This window comes from Myotis lucifugus, unplaced genomic scaffold, assembly GCF_000147115.1.
Source record: "Myotis lucifugus unplaced genomic scaffold, Myoluc2.0 scaffold_3, whole genome shotgun sequence".
Taxonomy (NCBI): Eukaryota; Metazoa; Chordata; class Mammalia; order Chiroptera; family Vespertilionidae; genus Myotis; species Myotis lucifugus.
The window spans coordinates 6491787-6504343 of NW_005871051.1; the positions used below are offsets into that span (position 1 = coordinate 6491787).

General features: G+C 35.5%; 1 protein-coding gene across 1 annotated transcript in view; it reads right to left on the bottom strand.

Annotated features, from left to right (window-relative positions):
- Nucleotides 1–956: 956 nt before the first annotated feature.
- The window catches only part of C2CD6 (C2 calcium dependent domain containing 6), a 59792-nt gene continuing 48191 nt past the window's right edge, over nucleotides 957–12557 (bottom strand). The window contains exons 16-18 of the mRNA XM_023763150.1: nucleotides 8758–8956; nucleotides 5489–8703; nucleotides 957–2305 (exon numbers count right to left, since the gene is read on the bottom strand). Coding sequence (XP_023618918.1) covers nucleotides 2021–2305; nucleotides 5489–8703; nucleotides 8758–8956 — 3699 coding nt within the window. The 3' untranslated portion in view covers nucleotides 957–2020. The remainder of the gene's footprint in view (nucleotides 2306–5488; nucleotides 8704–8757; nucleotides 8957–12557) is intronic.

A 12557-nucleotide genomic window follows, 5' to 3' on the forward strand; every position in this document is an offset into this window, starting at 1 on the left:
CCCCCGCTCAGGAGTTAGCACTTGTTTCTGTGATCTCCTCTCCTTTTCTGACATTCTGCCTCTCATAAGGGCTCAAGATTATTTGAGGTCTACCCAGGTAATCCAGGATCATCTCATCCCAAGATCCTTACCTCAATCACAGCTGCACAGTCCCTTCTGCCAGGTAAGGTACCATATTCACAGGTCCCTGGGATTAGGGTTGATGGATCATTATTCTGCCTAACACACATGTCCAGTCATGTGAAGGACCCAGGCTAAAATGCCCATAAGCTTCTAAGTACTTTCTCCAAATAATGCTTATGTAACGTATTACTGCTCTGTGTGTGTGTCTCTAATAGACTGTGGACTCCTTGAGAATATTGTCTTATTCGCTAGTACATCCTGCTGTTTAGCAAAGTGTTTGGCATATTTAATAAATAAGGAATTCAACCTTGACTAAAGGTTACGAGTTGTTTTGTTTTTTTAAAGACTTGAATATTTGAGAGATTTCCCCGGTAGGAAATTTTAAACTCTGTGACACAGTATTGCCACTAAGAGTTTAATGAGACGAAGGGATCTGAGATTTCCATCTAGAAAATATTTCCTCCTTTACTGCAAACCAGATCAATGGTTTTCCTCATAAATACTGCTGGTCAATTGCCTGTTTGCTCTTAGATCCATTTCTCCACTCTTCCCTTGCTCAGCTTCACTGGGAACTACATTTTCCATGCACCCTCTCTCTCAGGTGTCCAGGGAGGCAATGTTGGGAAATCGGAGAGCAGGAAGAGAGAGGGAAAATGAGGCATTTCTCACCCTGTGCTCTTCCCGGTTTCTTGCGGAGTCCTGGCAGTGGCTCTATGTTCTTGGCCTTTTGGCTTTAGGACTCTGGTAGCACCGCTTGCTCCTGCTGTCTCTTCCATCTGAAGGGTAGTGGCACATCCTGCTCTTGCTAATCTCTGGATTGACCCACCGTCCCTTTTGACTTCTTAGCCTTGATTCCATCACTCATGAAACTAATTCCCCGTGTTTCTTCTACTTGAAGATTCTAAGTTATAACTGTTTTCCCAGTTACACTATGACTGATGCAAGTACAACTTTGAGGATTACTAGAAATTCTTGGCCTCCAAAAAAATGTATTACCTTGATCATACCATTAAATGAATGATCAGGATTTAAGTTCCCCACTAGCCAATCTATTTAAACCCCATAGTTTTTATGACTTATGGGAGAAAAATTAAAACGGACAAAAATTCTATAAATTGAAGTTTTGCTTCTCAAGAATGAACCAAAGTTCAACAAGATCCAAATACTGTACTTGATGAGAATAGAGCCAATTCTCAGAAGTCTCTGATTTAGATCCTGGACTGATTTAGCTAGGTAATATTTTAGGCAGTTTCTATAGATGTATGCAGCTTCCTGAGCTTTGTGTTATTAAAGAGGCCCTTTCATAGTTTTTCAAGTAAGAAAGTCACTACAGTGTAGGAGCTGCCTCAGGAATTCATATTAAACCTGTTCTTTATCATCTTTATAGTGTAAAAAATTGTGATAGCCAATATTAAAATTAACAAGTTTTATAGGCCTAGAGAATTATATTCTGTTGAATCAAGAAATATAACTAAAATTGAAGAGTTAAAGGGGGATCAACAGCACATAGAGAACTTAAAACCTGGTGAGGGATCATTCAGAGCATAACACAGATTTGAAAAATCTGAGCGCTATGAATTGGAGCAATTCTGTCATATAATGAAAAAGAAGAAAAGCTGGGAATACAACTTTGCTAATGAATATGAACTGAATATGTATTTCTGTGTTCCCTATAGTTCATAAACAAACACATTTACATCAAAAAGTGTTTCTTTTACATTTTAATTAAAACAAAATGGTTCTAACAAGATGAAATTTGGTTGCTGACTTCTATCACAGGAAAGGACAGATCTCCAAACCATTTTGTTAATTGGAGAAATGATATTCTGACTGTCGGCCTCACATATCATTCTGAGCTGTTTAACAATTGGATAATATCACAAGTGAGCAAACATTTTCAGCACTTTCTTTTAAAAATTTTTGGCTGTGTTTTATGGATTTCATAATCTGGAACTGTGTCATTTAAATGAACTAAGCCTGCTGAAACCATTCGAGAACTTGTAAACTTTCCAGTGTAGCTTTCTCGATGCTTGTTAACCCCCGGAGCAGTGCATGGTCTTGCATGTTTCAACCGATCGTGGCTCTCATCTGGGTTCTTTTCTAAAAGCCTTGCTCTTAATTTCACTTTTTCAAGATGCTGAAATGGGGTCATAGGAAAATCCTCAAATCTATCCGAACAATCCTAAACATTAAAATAAAAGATCGAGTTGGTGAGTTAGGCTTCCTTAAAGTATATTTTACATTTATAAGAACCAAAGTTTGTAATATCAACAGTCAAAGACAAAAAATGAGAGCATCAAATGTTTTATAGGTAAAACCTTCCACCAATGCCTCCCATTAGAAACTGCAGAAATCTTATAATACTACCAACAATAAATAGATATAAATAAATAACCAAATAAATAGAGATGAGAATGTAGAACCGCACAAACAAACAAAAAATCACAACCATGTTTCAGCCCCCTGGTGTGTTTCAGTGGTTGAGCATCAACTCATGAACTAGGAGGTCAAGGTTGGATTCCGTCCCTCCCTCCCCTGGTCAGGGCACATGCCGGGTTTATGGCTCAATCCCCAGTAGGGGGCATGCAGGAGACAGTGATCGATGATTCTCATCATTGATGTTTCTGTCTCTTCCTTTCCTTTCCTCTCTCTGAAATCAATAAAAACATATCTTTTAAAAAATCTATTGTTTCAAAGGATCTGTTATTTCAAAAGGGATGGAAGATATAAAGCTTGAAACCAGATAAATTTAGGGGTCAGACTCCTAAGCAAGGTTGAACAGCTTCCTGTTCTATAATTCTCCTCTTCCAAAATACATCTTCCCCCGTCCCAAGTATAAATTATAAACTCTTATATTTGACTTTTTATGTTATCCCAACTTTCATTCCTTAAAAGCTGATAAACATCTTTAATACACACACATGCACAGAGTTCAGCATCTAAGGATATGGTTATAATGTTTATATTAAAACAATTTTAAAATTGTGTATATTTTGAGAGTAAACAAGTAAGACATTCAGGAAAATAAAAGACATATACCAAAATAATTTTTTAAATGGTGTCTGTGTTAGGGTGGCGGGATTATGGGCTTTGTTTTCCTTTTCAAATTTATAATAATATGTCTATATTTTATAATACTTTACAAGTATGCGCATAAGAGAATACGGAGCTATTAGTCATTCTCAAATTAGTGTAAACTAGTTTCCCCTGCAGTTTGAGCAGCTTGTCTCTTAACACTTCAGAGAGATGGCCACACCAAAGAAATGGGCTGCTTTCCTTTGGAGAGGAAGTGGGCGTGGGTTATTAGAACTGGAAAGCTGGGGGAGGGTTGGCAGGGCTAAGAATTAGACAGCAGTAAAGAGATTTACAAGAGGAGGCACCACGAGTCTAAAGGGAAATGGGACCCACTTTACAATTTTGCCTGGGTTTGCAGAGGACAAGGAAACCTCCCTCTTCCCTCTAGAGCCATTAGGTCAGCCCAGCGTTAAGGGAGCATCTGCTACACTGGCCAGTGATATGTAACTTGCTTCACAGTGGATGTACTGTTGCTAGAGGACCAGTGGAAGCACATGGAGCTGCGCCGCCGCCCCCCCCCTCCCCCCCCCCCGCCCCCCCCCCCCCGCCCCGCACTCCCTGCCCTTTCTGGATGCTCCTGCAACTCAGTTTTTCAGTCTTTTGTTTTGAGTTCTTTGGGAAATTCTTGAATTTTAGAGAATCAGATGAGCCAGACATTCTGATGATCTGAAAAATTCCCTCTTACCATTTATTCTCTGTTGCCAATATCACTAGAGAGAAAAGTTCAGGTACGGTTGGTTTAAGAGAGGGAAATAAAGATGACTCAATCTCTCTCGCCCATTCTTAGGATAAGGATTCTGAGACCATATATGATCTCATAACATGTAACATAAACACAATTTTTTTGTTTTGTTTGAAAGTGATACTAATGATTCCACTTGACTAAAGAAAGTCTTTCTTTTCTGAGGACTATAAACCCATTTTTTCCTATTCCTAGTGCACACAACCCCTCACTCATTTGATACTAAATTATTGAATTTAGATAGAAAAGAGAAATCCAATGTTGAGAGTATAAGCTATATTAATAATATTTACCCTGCTACTAATTTGCTTTACTATTTACTAAAGCTAAATATTTGCTTTACCCTGGAAAATCAATTTACTATGGACCTAACTGGTTTGGCTCAGTGGATAGAGCGTCAGCCAGACTGAAGGGTCGGGGTTTAATTCTGGTCAAGGACATACCTCGGTTGCAGGTTTGATCCCTGACCCTAGCAGGAGCTCATTCAGGAGGCAACCAATCAATGTGTCTCTCTCACATGGATGTTTCTCTCTCACTGTTTCGCCCCATCCACTCTCTAAAAATCAATGGGAAAATATCCTTGGGTGAGGAAAAGGAAAGGAAGGGAGGAAGGGAGGGAGAAAGAGAGGGAGGGAGGGAGGGAGGGAGGAGAAACAATTTACTATGGAAATTCAACTATTTTGAACTTAAATCCATTTTCTCAAAGATAGAATTATGCACATCAAATTACCATTACAATGTATGAATTTACATTGTAGGTCATGCCTGTTTATATAGATAAGAGCAGTGGTCAAGAAAATTAAAATACATCCCTTCCATTCCTAGAATAGTTTGTATAAAGTCTAATAGCAGATTTACCTTCCTGTTTTATGTAATATTAAAAATAGATTTGAATTCCCAAATTTGTCAGCATACAATATAGCAGTGGGGTGGTGGTAAAAAAAAAAAGACTAGAAATTAAAATAAAATTTTTACAATCATAATTTGATTGTAAATATTGCATACCCTAATGCTTAGCAGAACTGGCACATAATAATATATTTGTTCACTGAAACAGGTGTTCAGTGACCTGAAAAACCTTATATATTTCCATAGCATACAGCCACTGCCAATGGTTGTTGGGGTTGTGCCTGTACAATGGCCCCTGACTGGGGGTGAGCTGGGGCTGAAAGCCAGCCAGTTTCTCATGGACAGGGCTTGTGCTCTGGCTCCAGGCTGGGTCAGCCTGCAGAATCTTCCCAGAGGGAAGGGTACCTTTTCCTAATACTCCAGAGGGTGTGCCCTTTATCTATTTTACACAAAGGTACTCAGTGTGTTAACAGTCCCCTGGTTTTGTGATTACATTTTGGATCAGGTAAGATGATATTTGAATGTCAGAAGGATTTTTTTTTTTAAATTTGGAGAGCTGTACATCTTGGGGCCACGAAGGTTACACACACACTTGCATGCAGATATATCTATGTATAAATATATAGATATAGATATCCTACAGATTATTTACAGAACTTCGCAAAACACAGAGGGAGAAGACTAGAAAAGCATGATTACGTGTATCGTTCTTCTTGCAGTCCAATGAAGCAATGTCCGTGGGACAGATTTCCTGGGCCTTTTCCTGGTGGGCGGCGTGGGTGCTAGTACCGTCACCGTCTTAGGTGACTTGGTTTGTTTGTTGACACAGTCTCTTTCTTTCCGGACCTTGGGCTTTAGATTTCCTCTCTTCAATACTTCTGGGAAGAGGGATGGTTTTGAGTTTTTCTCAGCTTCCACAACTTTATATTTAAACGATTCAAGGACCTTCGCACATTTTTCATTGCAAATTTCACTTGGTTTTATATAAAGAGTTTGTATGTCTTTTTCAGAATGTGCAAGTGTTTCTAAATGTTGTTTTTTATTATTGTTATTATATCCTTTCAGTCTCTGACAGTGGTTGTTCCCAGCCTCTGAACTGAGATGAGTTAAAGTGTTCCTCTGCCCGGGAGGAAACGTGAATTTACCTATGTCTTCTTCACCTTCACTTGGCAGTTTGTAATAAGGAATTCTAACATTCGGTGGCAACAATACTTCATGTGTTTCCTGTACCATCAATTTATAGATGCTCTGCTCCTTTTTTTCAAGGGACTTCATTTTTAGTGTGCTTTCAAAGCAAGTGTTTGATTGAGTTATTTCTGATTTACCACTCAGACTATGTGAATTTTGAATCTCTGTCTTAAAATCAAAATCTTCTGCTTCAGAAAGCTGCACAAAACCATGTGCTTTCCTTTGTTTCTTAAGCACTATGTCTGTAGGTCTTTCTGATGACTTTTTTGATGGAATTGCTTGGGTATTTTTGTTGGAAGAAGGTTGTACTTTAATTAAAGTCAGTGTTTTCTGTTCTCTAATTATTGCTGGACTTTCTTTAGTATTCTGTAAGGGAAAATACTCTTTTTCATCGTTCCTGGTCAGTTCTGTTTCTACAATTCTATCCTCAGATGCCTTTTGTAAAGTAGCTTTATGAACAACTTTTGGATATTTATTTTGCTTTTCTGAATGCTCATTCATAAATTTATTTTCATCTCTGAAAGATAAATCTGGCTTTATACATTTTAATGGTGTGGAACTAGACTTAATCAAATTTATACGTTTGCTGATTCCCTTTAATTGCCTTTCAGTGATTAGTCCTGATTTTGAAAGTTTATCTATAAAAAGTACCTGAAGGTATTTCCTTAAATCAGCTTTTAGATTTAATAGTTCATTTTCTGATAAACCTATAAGATGGTTTTGCAGAGATTTATTTACAGGATATTTCATGTTTATATCAAGCCTTCTGCCAAAACTCCCCTTTGAAATGTCTTGTCCTAACTCATGAAAAGATATTGAAGAACTTTTAGTTCTTCGAGAAGGTATGTTTGAGTGCATAGGTTCAGATTCTGTCTCTTTAAATAAACTGCTTTCTGAAAGATTTTTTAGGAAATAGTTTTGCAGAATTTCATTTAAAAAGGATCTCAGCCTTATTTCCAAATTTTTATCTATAAAATGATGATTAAAATTATTTACAAAAGACATCGTTTCTTTTACAATTTCTGAATGTTTCTCCAGAGAAATATTTTGCTCTTTTGGTTCTGTTTTCTCATTTATCAAATACAGATTTTGATAGATTTTGGGTAAATCCTCTTTGGTGATATGTCCTGATTCTGAAAGTCTTTCTACAAGGTAATGCTGGATATATTTGCTTACCTCAGCTTTAAATTTTTCAATTTCTGACTCTGAGAGTGCTTCTGGAAATACACCCAGCTTTGGATTCAAATTAGGTTTTCTGTCTAATTTGTCTGCTTCATCAAAATTCTCTTTGATTTCTTCAAGGTCTTCTGCATTATTTAGAGAAGGATGTTGGATTAGTCTCTCTAATTCTTTTTCTGGTTGTCTTCCCTTTTCAGACTGATTATGTTCTAAAAAAACATTAAATATATTTTTGAAAAAGGATTTTAACATTGTTACATCTGGCTCATTAAGTTTACCCATTAACAAGGTACTTAAATTTTCTAAGGTAGAACTTAGATCATTTTCTTCTCTATCAAGCCTCTGACCATTACTTGGCAAATCTGTTTTTTCATCTGGTGTTGACTGATATGATGTGTCTTGTGGTGATGTATTTTGGCCTTTGTCTATAAATGTGGCTCTATTCAAAACAGAAGTGGTTTCTTTGGGAATGATGGGTATATTCTGCTTTGAAAGAAAATCTGTTTTGCTCTTGATTTCTGAATAACCTTCTGTGGAGGCCTTTGGCTTTTCTCCAGCAAAGGCTGTCTCTGTGTGCAGCAAAGAACCCTTCTGGTCTTCACCTAATTCTACCACTTTGATGATCCCAGATTCTAAAAGAGTATCTACAGAAAATGCTTCAATTATCTGGCTTGCAACAGATTTGGCCTCTGGCAATTCTCTCCCATCATCATTTTCTTCATAGTGACCCGGAATATTTGGAGATAAACTCTCCCAAGATGTGGGTAATTGATTCTGCCAGTTCATCTGTGTCTCACTCAGTTCTTCCACTCCCATAGCCAACTTGGAGAAGAATGGGGCAGTGAATATCTGCTTGATAATGTAATCATGCGCGATGCTATTGAAATCTGGTTCGGGGCTAGGCACTTCACTTTCTAAATGTTTCTTTTTGAAACTACTTTTTTTTATTATTGGAAAAGCTATATCACCGTCCTCCAAGTGATTTTCAGAGAGGAGGTCCCTTTCTACCTCTGGAGAATTTCCTGGCCCATCTTCTGACAATGAAACTCCAGGAATATCTTTAATTTTTGGATTTACAGGAGACTCTGAATTCAAAATATCTCCTTCTGAAAGCCAGTTATTTAAATCTTGGATTTTTTCAAGTATTTTGTCTTCCAAACTTGTTGGTGGTTTATCATGAACACTTGTAAGTGGAGAACTATGGCTTTTCTCTCTTCCTTCAGTGCCGTTAGGAATTTTTGGTTTAAAAAGTAATTTATCTAAAAGGTCTTCAAGATTTTTACTTAAATTTGGCTTGAGCACCACTGACTGTTTTAAGTTGTCTAGGAGGGAAGTAAAACTTAATGATCTTGAGAGGCGACCTGTATTTACATCTACATTTCCAGTCAGTGATGATTCTCCTTCAAAGTTTGGCAAAGATGCTGTTGGTAGTCTTTCCTTCAAGTGATTCTTAATATCTAAACTCTTTATTGTGGTGATGGTAGGCTCACAGTCTAAATTATTCTTACTGCTTAAAGTCTGTATTGTGATGATATCAGGATCAGGGGCTAACTTTTTCTTAGTGTCTACAGTCTTAGCGTCTACAATGCTGCTATCAAGACCACTGGGCCGGTTTGTATCAGTAGGGCTTGGAGGTTTTGAATGTGTTGGGTAAGGAGGATCTTGGTCCTCGTGTTCTATAACCTCTGTACTTAAAGTGTTTCTATATTTGGACATATCTTGGTAGCTCCTTTTAGTGGCTGATATTTTGTTGTTTGGAAGCCTTAGAAAAGGATCCAAACTGTCCTTGGTGTTGAGATTCTGTAAAATTTAAAAAAAAGGTAAGACATTCTGTAACATTTATTTTGAATTTATAATACATTTTCTAGCTAAGTCTTTGAGCAATCTGTCAGTCTATCTATTCATCCTCCTACCTTCTACAAACAGAAAACTAACTTTAATTATTTTTAAAATATTTGAAATTTTAATGCAAAAATTTTCAATTTCTAACTCTGATACTATTCTGTGTCAAAGCTTTTTCCTACCTGGAATATTTGTAAATACTTCACAAATAGTAAAGAATTCAACTTCCAGTGTTAGTTGCATTTGCTTAAACAATGGCTAACATCAGGATCCATACAAACATTTATCGTTTTAGTAAATTAAAAAAAAAGTGAAGTAGTATATATCCCAGTGAAAATATCAGGAATATTCTTTAAAGGCTGACTTGGGGGCATATATCACCTGCTTTTAAGTCTGAGAATTTCAACCGTGATGAGTTCCATTCAATCCTTAGAACATCACAGTAAAATCTTTTTTATGAATACTCTATATGCCTCAGAAATGGTTAAGAGACAGCAGTACACAAAATTCTGGATTACAGTGAAATTTCAGTGTGACATCCATAGACAGTTTTGTAGCTCTGGAATCAAACTATTTCATCACTGAAATAGCCTTCAAAATGAAGTCTCTTATTCAAAACTTTTGTTCAAACAACTTCTACATTATCTATCCAATTGGAAAAAATAAAGTGTGAAATAATCAGCCTAGAATTTTAGTTCATGTCACCTTAGTAGTCCAAGCTTCATTTTAATGGATACAATTCATTATAACTGGTTTTCAAATGCTAGCTGATACCCAGGTGACAGCATAAGAATCCCCTTAGGTTTTTTGAAAAGTAAAAATTCCTAGGCTCCATTTCTAGACTGAGATTCTTAGGTCAGAGGTGGGACCTGGGAATATGTATTTTTAAAAGATAACCCAGTGTTTCTAATGAGCATTTTGGTTTTGGGGCCATTGAATTACATAATGTATTAGAAAAGCCTAACAGTTAAGTATGATTGGTACTGGGATAGGATAACTCAGCACTCACCTGATATTTTGTTTTGGATTCTGTATGTTCTGGTTTCAAAGGTGGTAACATGTATTGTTTTTGTAAAAAAGCCACCTTATAAAAAGAGAAGGTTTAATTTTGGACTGCTTGTAATGAAAGAATATTTCCCAAGTTTCTCATAATGTTATATTTTTCCAATTATCAAAATAAATCTGTATATATAGATACACAAATATATATATATATATATTCTTAGCTTCCTTGATACTGTAATATTTATTCTATTGAATTTATAAAACCAAAATGATGTACAATTTCAAGGAGAAACAAAAGTAGAAAACAGAATTGTCAGAACAAATTGTAATTTAAATTTAAAAGGTTTTGAAATGCTTTAGATAACAAATGGCATCTGAAAATATATTGAAATCACATTCTCAGTGATTCTCAGGAGACAGAAAATGAAACCTTTTTAAAAATATTTTTCATAATTCATAGAAGGAAACTGGTAGACAATGTCCATTTGGTTTACATATCAAGAAATATTTTAAATATATTCTTAAAGATAACCATTAGAAAAATAAAAATTAATGCCTAATAGCACTGAGAAAAATTATAGAGGGAAGATTTGAAATATTATAAATGCTCTAAAGCACTCATCTTTCCAAGTGTAATATCAACACACTTTACCTGAAGTTGGTAAGTTGAAAAATCAAATAGACTTTCAGTAAGTTAAAACTCTAATAAAACTTACTGGAAGAACTACAAAGCAAACTGTTAAAAGTAGCCACCCTAAGGAAATGAGAATGGTAGCATGGTTGTGGGTAGAGAAGGATAACTTTCACTTTGCATTTATACACTTTTGTGCCGACAGAATTTTGGGGGGGCTGTGCAGGTATAGCTTTAATTTTTTTTAAAAAAAAAGGCTTATAAAACTTATAAATGTAAAAACTATATAGGGAATTCTTAATAGGGCATTAATTAAATAATTATACAGGCTCACAATGAGAGACAGTAGAATTTGGTGGTTTGCAACACAGACTCCAGAGCCAGTCTGCCTGTGTTCAAAACTCAAGTTTACCACATGATAGCTACGTGTCCTTAGACAATCAGCCCCTCAATCAATCAGCATAATTTCCCTACATATAAAATATAGTAAAAATATGTACCTCATAAAATTGCTGTGAGAATTTAATGAGTTAATATATGAAGACACTAATATAGTAGCTTGCAATAAGAGTATTGGCTATTATTATTAAAATAACATTTTAACCATTTAAAGCAATTAAGTAGAAATAAAGGCTATATAAACAATGTGATATTAAGTGAAAATTAAGATGCAGAACAATATTGCTAGTTTATCATGATAAGCAATCTGGAAAAATGTTGGTGGCATATAGGAATGTCTTTTTGCAAAAGTGACTCAAGTAGAATAAGAAAACTTTGGACAGTATTATTAAATTTTTAAAAATAATTAAAATACATCACTGCATTTTTCAAAATTCACTGAGCTGTTATTTCACAAAGAGTAAACATTAATGTATGTAAGCTAAAATTAAAACAATAAAAGCAGGATGTTGGGGGTCAAGAAATAATGCAGACAGTGAATCTAACTGTATTACAAATGTAAGATATAACCAACTGAAGGGAGTAGGAGAAAAAAAAACTGATCTTGGTAACTGGATGCTTTGACTAGAAATGTAAGGCAAAAGATAAAATGAACTGTACATAAACAATGTATGTGCACTAGTAGGTAAATTTGTTTGTCATGGGTATAGTACACGTTAGGAATTCTGAAACTGCTTTATATATATACAGATATATATAAGTAAATCGATAGTGAATGGTGAGATCCATATTTCTCATGATTAGAGACAGAAGTTACATTATAGACAAACAAGAAAGGAAGACTAGAATAAACCAGCGTGTGGGATAATGGGTACTTTCCTACATTTGGGGTGTTAATACAAATTAATAAGTTTGGTTTAAAGGCTAATCTGGCAGCTTCCATGAGAATAAAATGTGTGCGTATACTCTGACCCAACAATTCTACTTCTCATATTTATCCTATAATATACTTATACAGGTGAAAAAAAAGATAATTCTTACCATTTAGAAAGTGACTATTATGTGCCAAGCCCTTTAAAATTCTTTGAAATAAATGATAGCATACTTATTTTGCAGATGAGAAAACTGAAACTCAGATGTAAACTGCCCAAAGTTATATGACCATGGAAGTAAAAGAATCTAGATATTTCTACCTGTAAAATCCAAGCTCTTTTACTATTTCATACTAATTTCTCTTACCATCATCAAACACTGACTTTCACTGGTGGGTAAAGTTAAATTCTTCATTCCTCCCTACCTTTCTTGCATCCTGATATATTTTAGCATCTAGTGCAGTGATGGCGAACTTATGACACGCGTGTCAGAGGTGACACGCGAACTCATTTTTTTGGTTGATTTTTCTTCATTAAATGGCATTTAAATATATAAAATAAAAACCAAAAATATACATCTTTGTTTTACTATGGTTGCAAATATCAAAAAATTTCTATATGTGACACGGCACCAGAGTTAAGTTAGGGTTTT